This window comes from Cannabis sativa, chromosome X (genome assembly GCF_029168945.1).
Source record: "Cannabis sativa cultivar Pink pepper isolate KNU-18-1 chromosome X, ASM2916894v1, whole genome shotgun sequence".
Taxonomy (NCBI): domain Eukaryota; kingdom Viridiplantae; phylum Streptophyta; class Magnoliopsida; order Rosales; family Cannabaceae; genus Cannabis; species Cannabis sativa.
In genome coordinates, this window is record NC_083610.1 from 14,649,114 (window position 1) to 14,670,918 (window position 21,805).

Here is a 21,805-nt window from a genome sequence, read left to right on the forward strand (position 1 = left end):
AACGTTAAAAAAAGTATTGAAGTTGATTCTGATTATATAATTAACAAAATATCCATTTTGGAGAGTAATATAGATGTCCTAAGTTATAATAGTAGTATTACCATTTCTGCTTTCCAAGCTTATTAATATTTTAGCAACTATAGTATGAAAGTTATTATTAGTAAATGGTTTGAGAAAACTGTACGCAAATGGAGACACCCCACACCCACCATGACCCCTAGACCAGAGGCATTTTTAATAAGAGACTGCAAAGGAGATATGCATATAATGGGATTGGATTATGGATATAATAAAAGAAAATACACATCTATTTCGCAAATTCTGAAGAGTCGAGATTTCAGTCCTACGTAGTACGTATATTAATTAAGGCTGGAAAAGAATCAGAGGAGACTTCTGTAAGAAAAACCAGGGACTCCCTGATACCCTCATAAACAGACATGTATACATTTCACAACAAGAAATGGGCAATATCGGCCCAGTTTGATCTATGCAAAAAGAATTTCAACCAAAAAAAACAAAACACTACCAATGTACTGTTCCACAACAATTTTCAGCCCATCAACCCATGTTCCACACTTTCTGCTATACATACACGATTACCAATACCCACCTATTTACATCTACCCCAAAAAAAAACCTGTAGGCTTGATGTCTTGCACAAAAACGACTGACATCTTCGTATCAATGCAAAAGATAAAAGCACAGCCTACTATTGCACCTTCTCATTCAGAAGCTTGATCCACAGGGTTATATTTGTGGCAGGCCTCACATATATAAGAAACAACCGAATCTTCTTGTCATGTTTTAAATCCAAGGAAAGCCCTGTTGCCCTGTTTTTCCTTTTCCATGTCTTTATGAATCTAGCAACTCCTGTATCCATGGACTCAAAGAACCTGGTGGTTTTAATCAAGATTTTATGGCCGGCTCTCCAAATGATTAACTTGTTGTCACTCAATAGAGCTTCTCGTCCTCACCCACGGTTAAATGAAGATCTCAAACTCTCATCTGGCAGTGTCCATGACAGCAAATGCCCACCAGCATCCCCACTCAGCAACTGTTTTAGGTCATTTGGGAGGTGAAGAGCAGTAACAGGGTGTTTGTGAGACTTCAGCACCTTGTGGAGGACCAACCTGTACTCTGACGCCTTTCCGCCAAGACTTAAGCCCCCAGTTCCACCGCTTGTTGATTTGCTAGGGGAATGCTCATTGATGGAGCAGTGAACCATTTGCCACACCTTAACTGCACCACTCTGGTGACCTGTCACATACCAGTTTGTATCCAACCAATCAGAAAATGAACTGCTAGTCACTGAGAGAATTGAATCTGATGGGAGCTGGGACGTATTAACAGCTGCAAGGCAGTCTCCATTGATGCTCCAAATAGCAAGTAGAGTTCCAGCAGCAGTTACAATCTCCCCAGTCAAGTCATTCACATAAATTGCAGAAACTGGAGATGGGAACTCGGGCAGCTGCCTAACAAAAGCCAAGGAGCTGAGATCCCATATAATAACGGTACAGTCATCTGATCCACTCACAATCATCATGTAAGGCTGGCTGACATGAAGACACGTGATTTTGGATGTGTGTGCACTAAGAGCCTTCTCCAAATGCAATCGCCTTACAGCACGAGGACCATACTTGCTGATTATCCAAACAGAAACTAAACCATCATCAGCTCCAGTGACCAGAATCCTACCATCATGACTCACACCAGCACACTGAATCTGGTTGCCCCCATGAAGATTTTCATGTGTTGAAAGGAGTCGGTCTTGATCATAGCTCATAAATCTCAAACTACGATCTGGAAAACCCCATACAACATATTTTGTATATGTCCTTGGTTTGAGAAAACTATTCATTCCTGCCACAAGAACTTTCTCATTGATAGTAACAATCTGACTAATGGAAGATGAACTTCTACGTATCTCATGTGGAACAATTTGGCTAGAGTACTTGAGTGGATGAGGAGGAAATTTCTTGTCCACTCGCCTTTTTACATGAGCTTTGAGAAACAATTGCTTAGGCGTCTGTCCAAAATGATTTATTTGTGCTAGAATAGAGGCTTTCATTGCAGGATCTGTAACTGAGTCTATGTCCACACTCCCTTCATATGTATAATGGTAAAAAACATTCACAGCTTCCTCTGCCGCCTATCCAGTACCCAAATAAATTGCAAAATTAGATACAGAACAATAACGGAGCAATAGAAGACATCATAAGTTGTTTTGAAGTAAAAAACGAGACTCTAAAAACAGTTCCAATACAAATATTATTTTAAAAGAAAACAATTCCAATATTATGGACCCGATTAAACCATAATAGCAGTGATTGAGTGATACTGCATCCCTTAAAGAGAGTTGACTGTAAAAAAATAAATGAGAAAAGTGTTGCACCAACCTTCCCTCTCTGCTTATATCCAAATATGAGATCTATCCAATGATGCAAGTTTTCTGAAACAAAATCAGATTCCAGTGCCTCCCTATGCTTCCTGATGAACTCTCTAACACTGCCTTTTGCCCATGGAGGTAAGACAACATCACCAACCTGAGAAAATGACAGACAGATCAGCAAATTTAAAACTCTTCTTAGTTGAAAAACAAAAAGTTCTTCGTGAACATAAAGATTGTTAAATTAGGAGTGACAGACAGAATTGAATGAACCCCACGGACGAAACTGGAATTGTCTGTCAATTGTTCATTAGAAGATTCATTTCTAAAATAGATAAAAAAAAAATCCTAATGCTAGAAAAACTCCAGAATGTTCAATTGTTCCATGAAAAAATAAATGTATGCATGTTGCCCCATAAATAAACAAGTGCATAAGGAGCACAATTGAGGAAGAAATGATAGTCCTCATAAGTAAGATTAAAACTAACCTTTTCTCCTGATTGTTTCTCTCCAAAATCAAGATTAAAACGATTTTCAAGGAACTCTGGCATATAGAAAAATTCTGGAATTAATTCCTTCACATCTGATGTATTACCCTTGCCAGCTGCACTTAACCAGGTGTCTCTAACACTATTAAAAAGACGATCAGCATGGTCAAACTGTCCTCCTTGTAGCTTCTGATTCTCCGCACTAAAAGGCGGTAGGCGTAGAAGATAGAACAGGACAATTCCAGCACTGGAATAATGGGAACCATAATGAAATTTTGGGACCTCAGGGTCATCCCAGCTCTCATATCTGGAAAAGAGAAACAAAAAAAAAAACAGAATATAAAATATAGCTAGATTCACATTTTATCACTATAATTTAAGACTATAGCAGACATTTCAAGGACCTTAAAAAAAATCAAGGAAAAAATACAGTATTGCTGTAAAGTACCTTTTCTTAAATTCATCTTCCCCCTCAGGTGTTTGACAGCCCATAGGTTTGTTAAGCTTACGAAATGTTTTTGGATCAGTCAAATCCAGATTTTCACTCTCATAATCTGCAAGAACCCATGGAAAAACTGGATACTGGGTAAGATCACTATATCCACGTCCCGCCCAAGTATTGAGATGCATGAGATACTGGAAATTGCTAATTTCTCCATTTTGCCACCTTTTTGAAAAAGATTTAGCCATTATCTTAAATAAACGACTGCCCTCATTACTTTCCTGTTTTGTTGATCCTGAAATAGTGGTGTCCAACCTGATTCAAGAGAGAAAACCATCAAGAAAAATATATATATCTAAATCCAGAAGGTGAGGAAGCAAACAGCCCTTGTAAGCATCAAACCCCTACCAAATCAAGTACAGAACAGTATGTAATCATACAGGAAAATTATGCGGAAAAAAAATTCTTGACAAAAACAAGCAACAATTCTAGTAGAAACTGCGAGCTTCTCTGGTTATGGCCATACATTTAAGCCTCTATTTCCACAACAATACCATATTAGAAAGAAAGCATTACTCATAAGGAGAAAACTAACAAAAAGTTGTTGCCAATTAAACAGGAAGACATTGACACCAGGCCTTATAGCAGTTAGTGTGACAGCAAAGTCAAGAAACCTTAGTACTAAATAACTGCAGAAGATATAACAAATTTCTTCCACGCACACATGTCAAAAAAAAAAACCCTGAAATTTCAAACACTGAAAATCAAACTATCATAAGCAACAATATACAAGGTGCATAAATATAAAGTAAATTATTATTATTATTATTATTATTATTATTATTATGAAAAAGAATAAATATAATATATATGGATTTATTTTTAAAAAATAAAAAAAAAATAAAAGAGCATGTTAAGAAACTATGTAGAAAGATACAAATAACAGAAAAAAAACAAGCATCAGCAACAAAGAAAGCAGAGGGAATAGAGTCCGAGTCATACATGCTATTCCGAGGAAGATTCATGGCAACCAGATTTTTGAAAACTTCTTCCCTCTCTTTTTTGTGAAACACAAGGAGATCATTACATCCATCCATGCTAAATATCTCAACAGCTACAGGACGCAACTGGTAATCACGCTTCAAAATCTCATGAACACTATTAAGCTTCCACATACGCCATAGGTGAGAGAGATGTCCACCAGTACACACTTTCTCTTTCCCCCACGCACCACCATTATAGGCCCAGGCTCTTCCCCCGATCCATGGCTTAGCAGTTGTGGCCGAAAAGGAAGTGGACTTGGACTGGAAATCACTGCTTCCATTAACATCCTTCTTAACACCTAAAGCCTGATCTATAATAGAGAGTTCATCCTCACATTCCTTTTCACAAATGGAACCAGACTCGTCGATATAAAAGTTTTCAATCACATACAGGCAATGTTCACCTATTAGAAAAATACCATCATGCTTATCAAGACCAACAACTCTTTCACAATTATATCTGAATCGAATTTTTTCAAATGGTTCCAAATAAGGTCTAATTAGGTATTCTCCATTATCATGAAGATCTTTATCCGCCTTATCCTCTGAAACCTTTATGTCATCATTTCTAGCAGAAGATGATTGTCTAGGAGAACCTAGGTCAGATCTTCCTTGAGTACTGTCCTCTATTTGAACAGATACTGCACTAGACTTGCCGCCAAACTCAAGAGCAGAGTGCAGACTTGCATCATTTACACTACTAGCTCTATCATCATTCCACCCATTCTTAACAGATGATGCATCTCTGACATTATCAGGTTCTTTGTATACTGATTCATCATACAGCTCATCACCAAGATCATTCTGCTTGGTTGCATCACTGAAAAAATGAAAAAATGATTCAGAATCAGTGTCAGAAGTATTAGGACCGTTCTCGGCTTTTGTTTTGGACTGCTCTTCATCTCCAAATTCAAATTGTCCATCAAGAACATTTTGTATAGAGTCAATTTTCAGCTTGCAGCGCTCGAGCTTTTTCCGCATCCTATATGGACCTTCAATTTGACAAAGCTGCCATTCCGGATCCTCAGTCTCCATGGATTTACGCATTGGAAATATTCCTCGCTCATGTACAAGTTGTTGTAGATGGTTTTGCCACTCACTCTCAGCATGCAAAACCCACCCATACTTATCTTGACGAACAACTCTAAGCTCAGTGGACATTGCATCACGTACCAATTCCAACGCATATCTCCGCTCATTCACCTGTTCCCAGTGCTTTCCATCTGACTTCGAAGTATCCCTTGATTTCCTTCCCATTTCCCTTCTTCTACGACCCTCCATACCTTTAATTCTCACACCCGGGAATTTCGCAGACCCAGCAATAAACTGAACCCACATTATGGCTGCACACTGCTCAAGTACTTTATTAACAGATTGTTCACAACTCTGAAACCAATCAAAAAAAGAGGATAAACTTCCAATCAATAACTTATCAAAGCCACCATGTAGTAAATCCAGCTGCTGTCCTTGATTTGGTTTAGAAACAAGCAAGTCTTCTAAGGCAGCCCTACGATGCACTAGAAGATGCTTCACAATATCCACTGCCATGTTCTGTACAATCCGGCGCTGGTCTCGCAAAAGAGATATTAAATTCACACAGAGACAGCAATTAAGATCGGTGTCAGTATTGCTAGGACAAAATATAATTTGCCTATGGGCAACCAATAACTCTAAGACTGTGCAGATATCAAGTCCTGAATCATCTTGGGAAGAGTTAGAGGACATTCTCTTCTTCGGTTCAATCAGCAAACCTAGGCATGAGAGGAGATCTTCTTCACCAATTGCAATCAAAAACGATGGGAGAAAACAATACAAAATCATACGATTAGCATTTTTCAACATTGAATGAATGTAAGTATCAAGTTGCCTGCTTCCCCGTGTGATGGATAAAAGACTCTTTCCAGTAGGAGCAGCTTCTTCAACTCGGCCGTCTTTGTTTGCCAATTGTAACATGGATAGCAGGAATTCAAGAGTTCTCAGCACACCAGCTGGTTGGGGAAAAGCACCCATATATACACGATCCACTATCATCCAGCATAACGCATCCAAGTTAGAGGACCACCGACTCTTGTCTAGCTTCTTTTCATTTTCCTCATCATCACGCAGGAGACGCCTTTCAAGAAAGTTCATCAACCTACCAAGACAAAGGCCTTGAAAAACTAACACTGCATCAGCATCAACATACAGTGGAACACTTTCTAAGATGCTCTCTACAATCTGTGATGATTTCAATTGCTCAGTGATAAAATCAGAAAGAACTTCTGCTGTAAAATCCAGAACAGCAGTTGCTCCTGCACAACAAGGACCACCACCATAGCCAGAGTCATCAATTTCTAGAAGTAGTTTTGGACTAACCGAAAAAATAGCATTTACAGCTAAAGGTCCTTGAACACTAGATTTCACTTCTAGAGAAGGTTCAACTTCACCAGTAGACAAAGAAGACTCCACAGGAGCAGTAACCAAGGGTGTTTTATATTCATTATTGCCAGAACTGCCCAACCAAGAAGTCAATGCTAGAACTGGAGACGCTGTGGGTGTGAGTGGGATAGAGTTGGACTTCTCTGATAAAATAGGAGAATCGAGCATAGTAAATGAATTGGAACTATGTGAATCTGTTGCCTGTATTGGTTCTAGAGTCCCTTTCAAACTACGGAAGCTGAATTCATTAGAACTTGAGCTTGCAGAAACCTGGTCAACACCGTCAATATCTAAGCTCATAACAGCTGGAGCATCACTCTGCACCACTTTGTTTAATTCCTGCAGGGATGACGTAACTTTGGTCTCTTCTTTATCAACAATGACAATGTTTTGGGTGACAGGAATATCCTCAGAACTTGAGCTTATCTGCTCTTTAGGGAAGCTTCCGGCACTGATAGAATTATTCACAGATTGATCTTGTTCATGAGGCAAGCTAGAAAACGTATTATGTGAACTGCTGGTATCATCAGAATCATTCATGTTCTTCTCCTCTGCCCTCAAAGAAAGTTCCTTTGCCATCTTTACCGCATGGGCAGCTCTGCAAAATACCAAGTAATCAATTTAAAGGTAAGAATATAATTGCTTCAGCTAGAAATTCTAAACGATAAATTTCACCAGCTTTGGAATATAATTAAATCACCATCTATAGAATAAAAATAAAATGAATAGACAAACCTAACACATGAAAAATAAAGGTCAATGCAGCTTTCAAGAAATTCTGCTCGTCTGCATACAGCAGAAAAAGAGGGACACATTTTTGCAAGATCAACCATAAATCTCAGAACTGATGTTGCAGCAACAGGGGCAGATGCCTCCCCACCCATTAAGCGTGCTGCATATGTCTTGTGCATCAATGCTTCACCTTGAAGCTCTCCTATCATGTCAGCATTTTCCTCAACAAGCTCTGCTACGAGGCCAGCACTTACCTGTGAAAGATTGCCTGTTTGATGTGCAAGCACTGATTGCATGCACAACCTATCAAAAGTTGATTTTGCCATGGTAATCACAGATTCTAACAGTTCTACAAACTTTAGTTCCACATTGCTTCCATGACTTGGCATTAGAGCATGAAAGTCTAGCATGCGGACTTCCGGCAGTCTAGGATACACTGGCTTCCCAAATATCAAGCAGAACAGAATATAATATATATCAGGTGAATCATAGAAACTTCTAAGCACCCGAGCCAAACCTTGATAACCTCCACTACTGCGAAATTTTAGGGCAAATGTAGGAGATGATGTAAGACAGATGCCAAGCAGCGTCATGATCCATCTCATACTGGTAGGGTGAACAGCTTCATCAAGAAAATAAGTTATCAACTTGGAAGAAACATTTTTATGCCACTGTTCTAGCAACTCATCCGATTTTATGGTTACTTGAAGATCTATAAGCATCTCTAGCAACATGTTCCTGACTATTACATGCTTCCCCATTGACTCACGAGAAACCGGGTGCCGAGATGTTAGTTCAGGCGGATCAAATGTCATAATAACAAACCTTACTACATGCTCCAGTTCAGAAGAGAGGAACCCATCTTCTAGAATTACACCAAGCAGTACAACCAGCTTTTCCAAAACAGGAACTTCAACATCACCCCGCTGAAGGGTTACAAGTAAGTGTTGAACAAGGTTTATTCGACGCAGAATTGTGAGGTTATGATTTCGATACCAATGCATGGACACTAGATGCTCAAGAAAGCCAAGGAGAGAAATTTGGATTGACAGTGTTGCTGTTACCCACAATGTCCAGTCCAACAGGACATGCTCAACCATGTCTGCATTTGACAACACAATGCAATTGGAAGTTTCAGCAGGTATATCAGAATTTTCTAGCTCAGAGATATTACTAAATGAATCTTTTTGTGCAGAAAAATCATCCATATCTCCCTGAGATCCAATTGAAGAATTTTCATCACGGAATTTCAAATGAAGATCCTCAAAACTTGTTTCATGCATGGTCATAGCAGGCGACAAATTACTTTGAGTATATCTAGACTTCTTTGGTTCAGAAAATGAAGCCTCACATGCAGCAATCTGGAAAAAGATCTCAAGAGATTGCAAATCAAACAGTGACATTCTACGACGCAAAAAGAGGGCCAACAGATGGTATCCTCGATATGTTTGCATGTCCCTAATATTTTGAGGATTCTGATGAAGAGCGCAGGCTAGCAAGGTGAGGGCCATATGCAGCATATCCCTGGTCTCAGCAGCTTCAACTAGTGCAAGGACAACAGTCATCCCACCAACAGGGTGAATAGTATCACCAATCACACATTGCTTACAAATATAAATGTCCCCATGAAGGCGTCCAAATCGTGGTATCCCTGTAAAGAACATAAAAAACAAATAAATAACTAAAAGAGCATAAAGAAACAGATTTTGTCATATCACATTTTTAATTGATTCTTGAAGTTAATTTTATGTCTATATGCAGCAGGAAAGATTTTGTTACAAACCTCCAATAGGAGATGCAGCAGCAGACATAGGATCGACTAAATTGAGCATGGAAAAAGTCCCTGATGCTCGAATAGGCTCCGCACATGTTCCATCAAATGCAAATATAAGTTTTTTTCCAGAGAGCTGTAAAGAGAGATTTCCAAGTCTCTCCAAATCCCAAACGAACCCACTTCCATCGGTCTTGGACTCTCCCAGTTTGCTTGGAGGATCAAGCCTTTGTGTATTTAAGGCCAAGGTAGAGTCGGCATCTAACGCATCTAAGATAGCCATGCTACCACCACCACATGCTTGATTAGGTACAAAACGAAGAAGATCTGTGTCTTGAAAAAGCCCTCTATATCCTCTACCAAGAATGTACATGAAGCAAATACAACCAGATGTGAGAACCTCCTCAAAAAGGTAGCAGGAGCGTAATTTCCAGGTCAAGCCACTAACTCTTGCACAAGTAACTGGAGTTCCAATGGTAACCTGCAAAGGTTTTCCAACCGGAGATGGAGAATATCCCAGTTTCCCAGTATGTCGCAGTTTTCCATTAAGGTACATATAAGCAACGCTAGCTTGGAACAGCCCAGCAAGAGCATTTGGTTTGCTGTGAACAACTGCAAGATGATGCCACCTGCCTTCCTCAAGTTCTAATCCTGAAAACGATAGGGAACAAGAGTTGCTGGTTGCAAGAGTAAGAACACCATCCTCCTGGAGATAAAGTTCAGCATAGAATGTGCTTTCATTATTTGCTGCACCTACAGAAAATATTCGAAGAATATTCTGATCATGGTTTTTCCCACTAGAGTTGTTCTGCCGCTTAGAAGCATTAGTTTTGGAATGATCTGTTTCCTTTGCCTGTGACCTTAAGAAGTTCCGAAACTGAAACCAACAAACAAATGAATATCCAGCAGCTGGAGGCCATGATCTTTCTCCCAGAGAGACCTGAATGGAAGCATGCCCAATCTTTCTCATGTTCATCTCTATAAATGGAGCCAGAGGTACATCCTCTGAGACCATATCCTCATTAAGAATCAACCTTTGCATCATGTCAACAAGTACATGGCCTGAATTCATCGACCTCATGTTCAGCACATATCTAATAAGCATTCGAAGTTCAGAGGCAGATAACCTGTCAACAAACACATTTTCCAACATCATAAGTGAAAACATTGATTGAAACAAACAGATAAAACAATTTCCAGAAACTAAGCAGTGTATACCTATAAGCCCCAAGAACTTCTACAATCTTCAAAGCATGAGAAAGTAATGGAGATGAACCCAAAAGAAAAGGGTGGATGATCTCCAATAAAAGTTCCACACAACCTTAAAATGAAGTGGAAATAGAAAATGTAAGAACAATGGTGACTCGTATAAAAATGTGGAAGAAAAAAAAGCATAATTTGATTCGCACCTACAGAGGTCAGATTTTCCTGATTGAAGGGGCCACCACAAGCAAGTTTTTCAATAAGGCCTAAGACTTCCAATTGCACCTTTGGAGTAAATAGCAGCAATGAACGGATCAGAACTCTAACAGCAGCAGCATTGTACACTCGTTCTTTATCAGGATGAAATGATCCTGAGTTGGTAACTAAAATAAACCCTTGTGATTCATTCCCATTCACATTAGATGATGTGCTACTTTCTGTAGTTAGGAACGGTGGGAGCACAATTTCAAGAGCTAATTCAAACAACAACTGTATAATCTGCTTTTCACACTCCACGCATAATAAGCCAGACTCAGAGAGAAGATCATAAAAAGTCTGAGATGATACTATTGTATGCAGTTTTGTCCTATTAATAGCATTATCACACACTGCAGCAGTTATAACACGCAACAAATATGTAAAAACCTTAGTGTAAACCTCCAAAGGAGATTGATCTGAAGGTTCCCCGTCACTTTGGAAACTATGGAGTGTGGTAAGCAGAAGAGAAAACCCAGTGGCATCACCAAAAACTCTCTGAGCAGAGTTGTTAACAGTCAAAATACGCCACAGGGTACCCATTGTATCACATTTTGCTTCATTTTCAAGCCTATATTGAGATCCAGAAACACTGCTGACCATTCCACTTTTCAGAATTTCAACAACAGAACCTAATTCTTCCGAATGCGCCTGATGAAAAAGAGAAACAAAATAATCACATTTCATCAACAATCAAGCAATCCAAGAAAGGCATTATCTAATTTAACAAAACTACAAAAATAAATTGAATTCCTAATAAAACAAAAAAAAGGAAAAATATATTATAAAATATACTGAACTGAACAGCTCGAAAAACAAAACAGATATGATCACAAACCTGTTTAACATCTTCAATTATCAGACAGGACAATACTCTTAGTACTCCAGGGCGATGTACATCAGACACAAGAAAAGGGAGAACAACTGAAATGCCATTAGCCGAGCGAAAAGCTGACTGACTGGAATCAGTTTTCTTTAACAAAGAGACCATGCAGTCCCATGCAACAGCAATTGTATTCTCAATTTCAAATATAGGAAACTTCCCGGAGCCAGAATCCAGCAGTTTGGGTGATGAAATAATTACGTTTTTACTGTCTAAATGTTTTTTAAAGCTGCTTGAGCTAGATTTTTTCTCCGACTGACTAGTATTTCCACTGTTTGAATCTGAGCCCAAAAGAAACTTGTTATGCTTCAGGTCATCTAGCAAAACTTCAAGGACACCAACTTCACGCAGGACTTTCCTGTACTGCTGGTCAAAGGACAGGAGTTTAACAAAAAAGGAGAGTATCGTGTGCTTTAATTCGGATGTTATTGGCTGCTGCAACAAGCAGCAAAGTGAAAGTAATTCTTGCTCAGGAACACAGTTTACAACAGTCACAGCATATTCAAGAATTTTTAATATTATCTCTTGCAAAGATGGAGGGAAACCGTCCATATTTAAGATTAAAAGTGGAACAGTTCTTAATTGTTGGCATAACTTATAGTTATCAAGATGACTTGAGAAGATCTTGAACATTCTGTTTAGAACCTCTGCTTGCAATTCCCTACTACCAGCCTTCAGGAAAATGTCCTGCAACATCTGAATTGCTTCAAGGTCTTTAACTTTAGTATTTCCCTTCTCCCAAACATCTTCAGCAAACCGTTCAGAAGACGATGAATGGCTTCTGCTATTGCCACTGGCCCTCGAATGAGAAGATTTTGAGCCCTTTCCTCCCGAAGGTCCTGAAGTTTCGGATGGGCCAGTCTGAGCTAGATTAACAAGAACATCAAGCAATCTAGACAGCACAGGTGAAAGCTGGTATTCAAGAGATTCATCATTTTCAATGAACTTCTTAGTGTCTAAATCAATGAGTGCATGGGAACCATCTGAATCAAAATTATGATTTGAAGAAGATTCAGAGCGAGATGACTGAAAACCATGACTCTTTCTCATGGATGTAAGTGTCAGTGCAAATTGAACAAGAAACTGGTAACCATGAGCATTGTGTATATCCTCCCTAAGCCTGACACCACCAGCCTCTACAAGCCAAAACAATTCAAAAATATGTCAGAAAATAGCAATTAAGGTTAATACACACACAAAAGTACACAAACACTGAAGTACTGTACACTCAAGCTCCCAAGAACAAAATCCTCTTACAGACAAAAGTGAAAATAAGTTGAACAAATTACCAGGCCTGTATGACAATTCAACACATTCCAGTAACAAGTCAACGATCCCCATAGTGTAGGCAGAATCACCACAATCAGGATTGAAGTCTTTAACGGCCATTAAAAGAACTTTTATCTGCTCATGAAACAAAAAGTGAGAAGCTTCTTAAATTAAAAGAACTCACCAAAGAAACATATTTATTTGGAGATTTACACATATTTTGTACCCAGCTGTAGAAATGAAACTCGGGATTCATTGGATGAAAATTAATCAGAAAATTAGAAATTACAATTTCCACCAAGAGAGGAAAATATGACGTGATCCTAACCCGCCAATTGTTCAGAAAACAAAAATGCTTTAACAACACAATCAAAATTCCTAGATTACCAGCACATACAGATGTAATAAAAACAATGTCGTACCAGATGATGTTTGCGAATGTATTTTGCAGTGCTTCCATTATCACTCACCAAAAGAAGACCAAGTATCTGAAACAATGAGGAATGGTAATAAAAGTTACAGCTTAAATAATCGATCAAAACAATCAATAAGAAATCAACTTTTCAGCGACATTGCAAACTGCATATTACTGCATAATTCCAAAAAGTGAATGTTAACTGTTTAACTCATCTACCTGCATAGCATGCCTATGAAGTTGTATGCTGTGCAAAAGAACAAGGCCTTCCTTGTATCGAGAAAAGATTGTCAAAGAACCATTTGCAACCATCTGGAAGAGCAACTGAAGTGAATCGTCTTCAATCAAACTTTGTCCAGCGGAAGGATGGCTTGCTAGTGCTTTCATTATGTGCACAATACTTCCCTCTACCTGCCCCCAGAAAAAAAAAAGTATTAGAGTTAATGAATCTATCTCACGTGACTAATAAAGTAAATACTAAAACAACCAGATATGATGTGTTACACAGTGAAACCCCTCTCACAATGAAAATTCAAATCTCCTTCCAAAATTAGTACTGCAGTATTCTCTACTAGGAAAAAAAATACAAGAGACAACAGCCAAATGAAGCACTTCCATGCATTATACTTACGCATACAACAATAAGTAATGCAACAAAGAGAACCCTACCTCAAGTCGACGAACATCAGCAACACCGCTATCTTTTTCAGCTAGCACTGGTACTTCACAATCAGTAGCCTTTTGTCTTCTATTTGCTTCATCAGGATCCAAAAGAGCATAGAGAATGTGAATGAGACAGCAGAATATTCCCGAATCAAGGAGAGATTGTTTATCAATAGGCTGTAAATAGCACCCAAAAAAGGTGGATAACAGTTACAAGGTGTTATAACCAAACAATTAATCGACCAACAGTAATTTCTGTGTGGCACAAACTATCACATTCATTATGTCAGACAATTTCACATGGTAAAAACATGTATTAACAATGTGGCAACAATTACAGAAGCACTGAATTACTCATGCCATGCACGATTCCTTTGAGCTACTCACTCCAATCAATATAAACAGTAGAACAGAGAAGTAGATTATAGTACACAAACACAGAATAAAAGACTACCACACTACAAATTGACAACTGAAAAATACAAATGAGAATGACAATAAAGATATTCAATCAAGCAAAGATTAAGAAATTATACCCCAGATACTAGAACTTCTACCGCCCTCAATAAATTTGATCCAGGGCTAATATTATCCTGCAAAAAAGTATGTGAGGATGTAATTTAAGGAAACAAAACTATATTTAGAGAGGAGGGGGGACTGCAATGAAAAAATTAAGGCAGCAACATTAAACACACAAACCTTGACTTCTGAAAAGAACTTTAGCACTTTTGCTACATCCAAAGATCTTGTTTTGCTGCCAATTTTTAACTTTTCGATATCTGTTACAAATGCTCTTCCGACAACAAATGAAAATATATGTGTTTCAACTAACCTGTAATAAAGCAAAACATGCAAATATTGGTCAAGAAGCTCCACATAAAGACAGTGTGCACTGATTTTGAATATAAATATAAACCAACAGAACAAAGCCATTTTTTATTTTAAAGGCAACTTTAAAAGAGAGAATACAAAGCAAACAAACGTAAATATCACGTGCTCTATACCATATACATCTCATCTGATCCCACTAATAGCATATTAGAATCTATACATTTCTACCCATACATGTGGCATCTTGAGTTGAATTTGATACAAGTAATGAGGACCCCCATATTCTAGAAAGAAAGCACAAAAAATATGGTAACCAATAATTATATATGCAACAGGATGCATAAAAAAAGAAGACAACCAGCCAGTATGTATATAATGCTAGCCCCAAAAATAAGCAATATCACATCAAAATGGAAAGAATCAAAACTATCTTTACTATTTATATGAAACACTGACTTAGCGAACTATAAAACATAAGTGTTAAAGTCTAATGCAGCAAATGAGATTTTGAGGATAAGCGGTAATACATGGTCACTAATTGAGCTACATCAGCATGCTGCTTCACTAATCTACAAAAAGCATCAACTGTTAAATTCAAGGCCGCTTCTTTCTCCTGCAAATACAAAAAAAAAAAGTATCATTAGCATACATGTCTTGGCAAGCAAATAGCAAAGGACCAAAATAATAAAGTAAACACCTTTTCAGAGCTGGATGACCGAAACTCTTCCCAAAATCTCTTGAAATCCAACTCCAGTTCATGTTTGTCTCTGCTTTCACAATGAAGATTAAATTAAATGAAAGTTCACTAAAATTGTAATCTTAAGGGGGAATAAAAGATGAAGAAAATAATCCGTTCGGATTCTTTAAGACAGTTTAAGCTACCCTGCTATGTCAGTCGCAAATATTCTTTAAGGTAGTAACTCTATTGATGTAATTTCTAATACAAACACTAATTTAGAAAAATATAATAAAATACTGATAACTAAGCCTGATAATTTTTTACCATAATAGCTACTACTAATATAATCACAATAAAACCACAGCAAACACTATTTTATTTCTCAACATTTTTTACTGAATTATGAAAGCAATGTCCAACAGTAGTGCAAGATATTTTACTATCCTCCAACCATCAATAATTATCATTATTCCCTTAAAGCATGACTTTTATTATACAATCACACTCTGTATATCATATCCTGGTTTCTTTTTTATTGTTTTTGGCAAGAAATGAAAACTGCGATTGTTTTAACAAGACAAGTATAATTAAAAGAGTTTAAATGGATATGTTTCTCTCATCTTCTCAGAGATTTGAGTCATTCTTGTCTTGTTTTGGAACGAGTTTTTGCTTGTGGCTGGTAGGAGACTTTTTCTTCTCCTGTAATGTCCCTTCATTGGTACAATTTTGAGGTTTCCTTTTTAAGCTTTTACGAAAAAAGTTATTCTTCAAGATAAGAGATAACCAAAAAGCACAAAATAAAAATTTCCCCATACATGTCATCCCCAGATGATATGTCGTGAGAGCCTCAATTAGACTTTTTAGCCTAGGAAAATAGCAAATAAACATGCCCTATCAACCCCAATAAGGTATTAAAGATTCAGCAAGTAAATAAGTTAAAAAAAAAAAAAACTGATGCTTCTGTGGACATGTTTAAAGAAAAAAACATAAATACAAACTCAAAACCAAGTTCATCAATCAAGAAACTTATAGACATGAGCCCCACTTTAATAATAGGTGAAGCCAATGTAAATCAAACACACTAAGGACTACTCCAGACTTATGCACATTAGATATGAAGCAATTGTCACCCAAAGCAGCCATTTGCCACATTTGTCGACAAAATAACAAAATCACTAAAATATTTACTCTGCATCGATTTTCATGGAACATTTAATAGCTATAAATTTGAAGAACTTATATTCTTTATATAAGTAGATGAAAAAGATAAACAGTATTAACCAAATAAAGGACTATATCCTTCACTAAATAGGTTTGATCACCTGCCGAATCTCCCATGCTGTAGCGTATTATCACATAACAGAGCTCATTGCGCCCCCTCACCCCCAAAAAAATTAAAACTTTGCAGCACTTATAGATAAAAGGGAACGAACCCAAATCCAGACCCTACGCCTTAAACCCGTTAAACCCCGTTCTTCAATAAAATAAAAAGATATAAACCAATGCGACCTAAAAGGTACCTAGTTCCATCAAACTAATCACATTCATGAAATTCGTAATAGATGATGACAATTAACTTGAAAAAGAAAGAGAGACAGAATAAATAATTTCAAAACCTTTCGGGAGAAGATAAGGAGCCTTGACTAGCTGAAGGAGCATTGCTATCACGAACTGAAGAAGACGAAGCCGGCGAAGAATAAGAATTAGTGGCAGAAGACGAAGACGGCGACGGCGATGGAGACTGAGTAAGACCAACCTTCTCTCTAATGTCCTTGAGCAATGTTACCCATTTCATCGTTCTCCCTCTCGATCCCTCGAACAGACTACTCTTCTCTCATCCGACTCCAGCAATTGCCCCCAAAAACCAGATCCGAGCCTTCTAGAACTAATCTAGAAGGATCGCATCACGTATACACCACCTCAACAAATCTTTGTCTCCACAATTTCACCTTCCACCTCCCAAAATAGAAAAGAGAAAATCCAAAACCAATTCCCGAAAGAAAATAAATAAATTTCCCAATAAATTCAGAGGAAATGCAGCTAGAAATGTCACAGGCAAAGTACCGATCAAAGTACTCTTCCGCCGCTTACGATCAGAAAGATCTAACACCAAATCGATTCTTTATTTTATTTTAAATATATATAAATATATATTATCCTCTATTTCTTTCCGTTTGCGATTGTGATCTGTGCTCCTCTTCGCAATCTTCCTATATTTTTTGCTTTTGGAATATCGTTTACGCTTTCCTCTATTTTCCGGGAAAATGTTCTGTGAGCCCTAAAACTAAGGAAAACAAATGAAACGGCAACGCGGACTTCGGTTGAAAATAAAAAAAAAAAAACAATATATATCTATATAAATATTTTATGTGTATATAACAATATGATTAAATTAAATTAAATTAAACAAAGAACGAGAAGCTCTTTCTTCTTCTTTTTTTTTTTTTTCTTGCGCTGGTTTTATGAGACGGCCTCTCCGCGCCTCGTTCCTCGCTCTATATCTATCGCCTTTCTTTCTCTTCTATTTTTTCCACTCCAAATAAAATCTTTAATACATTTCAAATTTTAAAAATAAATTAAATTAATATAATAATTATTATTTTTCTCTCACTAGTTTCACACTACCTGACCACGTCAGCGTGGGATCCACATCTACCAATCTACCAATCTACCACGTGGCATCTCGAGATTGACGCTCAAGACGTGAGAGCCTCTTTCCCTCCACCGATTTGATTATTTTTTTTCGTTTTGTTTTTGTAAGATTAATACTTTTCTTTTTTTTAAGGATAAATATTTTAATTAAATAAGAATTTGCTAGGTGATTATTTTTATTGCTAATTAGTGTTGTAAATACATGTTCGATATGATTATTTTTTTTCTTTTTGTAGGATTAATATTTTAATTAAATACCATTCAAAAAAATTAATTAAGTGATTATTTTTATTGCTATTTAGTGTTGTAAATACATGTCCAATTTGATATTTTTTTTCTTTTTCTTTTTGTAGGAATAATATTTTAATTAATTAAGAATTTGCTATTTAGTGTTGTAAGAATTTACTAGGGGACTATTTTTATATTGCTATTTAGTGATGTAAATACGTTTTCTTATTTTAATATGATACGAAATTGACATGAGTTTGAAATGTACCAGTATAACTTGTGAAGGAAAACGAGAAAACTCAAAATTGTAGAGAAAGAGAGAAAACGAATGGAAATTAACAGAATCACTTGAACTGTTGAGATAGCTTTGGTATTTATATTGATAAGAGAAATACTGAGTACAAGAATTAATGAGCTAAAAACAGTTGTAACAAACTTTAACGAACTAAAATAATTACACCACAATAATAACAGATTAACTAACTTTCACTATCAGTGTAGTCATCTTCAACTATTCCAATATCCCCCCTCAAGTTGCATCGGTGAACACCAAGTGTCAACTTGTGCCTAAAGTAGCTAAACGAGGTTGTGGGAAGTGGTTTGGTGAAGATGTCTGAAACTTGGTTTGTGGAGTTGACATGTCTCACATCCAATTTGTTTGCTAGTCACAATCTCGAGCAAAATGAAGATCGGCTTCGATCTGGTTTGTCCTTGCATGGAAGACTGAATTTGAAGCAAGAGAATCGGCTGCCATGTTATCACACCAAAGAACATGAGTTTGAAATAGTTGGACTAAGAGTTCGTCGAGCAATGATTGCAGCCATATTATCTCAGAAGTGGCTAAAGCAAGTGCTCTATATTCAGACTCGGTACTGGACCTGGCAACAACTTGTTGCTTTTTAGTACACCAGCTTATGAGATTTCCACCAAGGAAGATGTTGTAGCCAGAGGTAGATTTTCTGTTAATGGAACAACATGCCTAGTCTGCATCTGTGAAGCCTTGAAGATCAAGGACCTTTGCTGTTGTGAATGTGAGGCCTACATGTTTGGTACCAACTAGGTATTTAAGTACACGTTTGTAAGCCCCCCAATGTTCTATTTTTGGTTGATTCATGAATTGGCTGAGACGATAACAACATAAGCAATATCTGGCCTTGTGTGACATAGGTATTGTAGAGCTCCAATTATACTCTTATATTCAGTGGGATTAGTTAAGGCAGTTCCTGAGTCATGTGTGAACTTAGAGTTAGAACACATAGGAGTATATTGGAGTTTGGAATCCAACATTTTTGTTCTAAGGATAAGATCCTTGATGTATTTTTGTTGAGTAAGACAGATTGTATTGGACTCTCTCTGAACCTCAAATCCCAAAAAATAGTGGACACAGCCTAGCTATTTTAGAGCAAATTGCTTTGTGTAAAGCTTTGATTACTTGTTGTAATTGTTGATTGTCTCCTCCAGTTATAAATATGTCATCAACATAGAGCAAGAGCAATAATAGAGTTCCTTGATTGTTGTTGTAGAATAGGCTAGTGTCAGATTTTGATTCCTGAAAATGTTATGACAGTAGGAACTGTTTGATTTTGTCATACCAAGCTCTAGGAGCTTGTTTAAGACCATAGATTGTCTTATTTAATTTGTAAACATAATTGGGAAACTGAGGGTCAGTGAACCCTTGTGGTTGAGCCATGTAAACACTTTCTTGAAGTTCTCCATTTAAGAAAAAAATTGTTAATGTCAATTTATTATACTTCCCAATTGTAAGTGGTTGTAATGGTGAATATAACTCTAATTGTGCAAGGTTTGACAAAGGGACTATATGTCTCAAAGAAGTATATTCCAGGTATTTATTGGAACCCCTTGGCCACAAGCATGGCTTTGTAGGTGGAGATGAAACTGTCAACATTATACTTGATTCAAAAAATCCACTTGTTGCTTATTATTTGAGCATCAAATGGTTTTGGAACAAGAATCCAAGTATCATTCCTTTTTAAGGCACTGTTTTCAACATCCATAGCATTTTTTTCACTTTGGATTTGCAAGAGCAGCAGAAATCATTGTTAGTTATAGATTAGTATCTATGGTGGTGATGTATGTTTTGGGTTTGAAAATTCTTATTTTTGCTTAAGTGAGCATGGGATGCACATTTTGAGTAATAGGTGGAGTGATGGAGCTAGAAGTTGAGGACTGATGTGATGATGAGGAGTGGGGACTATGGTCAGTAGTGATACTATCAAATGTGGAAGTAAATGGTGTTTTTAGTGGAGGATAGTGTGGGGGAGGAGGAGGGTTCTGTGGTGTTGGTAAGGTAGGTACTTTGTATGTGTTTGAGTCAATGTAGTTGTGTTGGACAGAAGGGGTGGAAGTGTGAGTAGAAAACAGATTATTGTAAGGAAATTCCAGTTCATTGAAGGTCAAACTTTGAGATACATAGACACAACCACTAGGGTGTAAGCACCTGTACCCTTTGGAGTTGAGTTAGTTACCAACAAACAAGCATTTAGCTGATCTGAAGGACACTTTGTGAGTCTCATAGGGTCTTAACATGGGAAAACAAGAGCACCCAAAAACCTTGAACATGTTGTAATCTGGTTTTTGTTTGAATAGCTTTTCATAGGGTTAAAGAAAGTCTAATGTATAGTTGGGGAGTCTATTTATGATGTAGGTAGCTGAGGTATATGCTTCCCACCAGAAAGTTAATGGTATTTGTGCCTTGAGCTAGGAGAGTTAGGCCTGTGTCAACAACATGCCTGTGTTTTCGTTCAACTCTATCTTGTTGTTGGTGAGTGTGTGGGTAGGAATTTCTTTTGACTATACCTAGAGACTGGAACAGTTTGTGAAGAGGTTCATATTCTTTTGTCAAATCAGTTTGCACACTTTTAATTTTTATTTGGAAGAGCCTTTCAACATAGGCATTAAATTGAAGAAATAAGCTATTCACTTATGATTTTGTTTTCATAGGAAATAACCAGACATATTTTGTAAAATCATCTACAAACCTGAGATAGAATTTGTAACAATCACTAGATGTGTGAAAAGGGGGTCCCCATACATCAGATAAAATCAATTCAAAAGACATTGTTGTTTTATTGACAGTACTTTTAAAATTGACATGGTGTTGCTTGCCTATTTGACAAGCATCACAGAAAGTAGTTTTATTACACTTTGTATGAGGTGCTACACGAGAAAGAACTTTGGTTAAGACATTTAAAGAGGGGTGTCCAAACCTACAATGCCAAATATCTAATGTTTTGTGTTTGTCATGAACTGGATTGCTGGTAGTGGTGTGATTGTAGGCAGTAGGACTGACGATTGTGGAATCTGGTATAGCTGAAGGTTGGACAGATAGCTTGGGATTTGTGACTTGAAGTTGGTAGAGACCTTCATGAACTTGCAGTCGAGATTTGTGAGAGGTGAGCTTGAGGGGTTTCAGTTAGGGTTAGGATG

General features: G+C 37.3%; 1 protein-coding gene across 1 annotated transcript; it reads right to left on the bottom strand.

Moving 5' to 3' along the window:
• Window positions 1-292: 292 nt before the first annotated feature.
• On the bottom strand, window positions 293-18,023 carry LOC115718167 (protein SPIRRIG). The gene is made up of 19 exons (XM_030647150.2): window positions 17,095-18,023; window positions 15,497-15,566; window positions 15,327-15,412; window positions 14,668-14,800; window positions 14,505-14,561; window positions 13,975-14,145; window positions 13,525-13,716; window positions 13,313-13,378; window positions 12,911-13,025; window positions 11,577-12,757; window positions 10,690-11,389; window positions 10,499-10,601; window positions 9,293-10,407; window positions 7,513-9,160; window positions 4,319-7,375; window positions 3,323-3,631; window positions 2,875-3,181; window positions 2,397-2,543; window positions 293-2,149 (listed from the first exon to the last, which is right to left on the bottom strand). Exons 1-19 carry the CDS (start codon window positions 17,271-17,273, stop codon window positions 971-973), a joined length of 10,815 nt encoding a protein of 3,604 aa, XP_030503010.2. The 5' UTR covers window positions 17,274-18,023; the 3' UTR covers window positions 293-970.
• Between the last annotated feature and the right edge of the window lie 3,782 nt (window positions 18,024-21,805).

Coding starts and splice junctions, on each gene's coding strand:
- LOC115718167 (XM_030647150.2), bottom strand. CDS start 17,273: ATGAAATGGGTAACATTGCTCAAGGACATTAGAGAGAAGGTTGGTCTT. Junction 13,379..13,524: donor TTCATAGGCATGCTATGCAG/GTAGATGAGTTA, acceptor TCATTGTTTCAG/ATACTTGGTCTTCTTTTGGT. Junction 3,182..3,322: donor GAAGATGAATTTAAGAAAAG/GTACTTTACAGC, acceptor TCTCTTTTCCAG/ATATGAGAGCTGGGATGACC.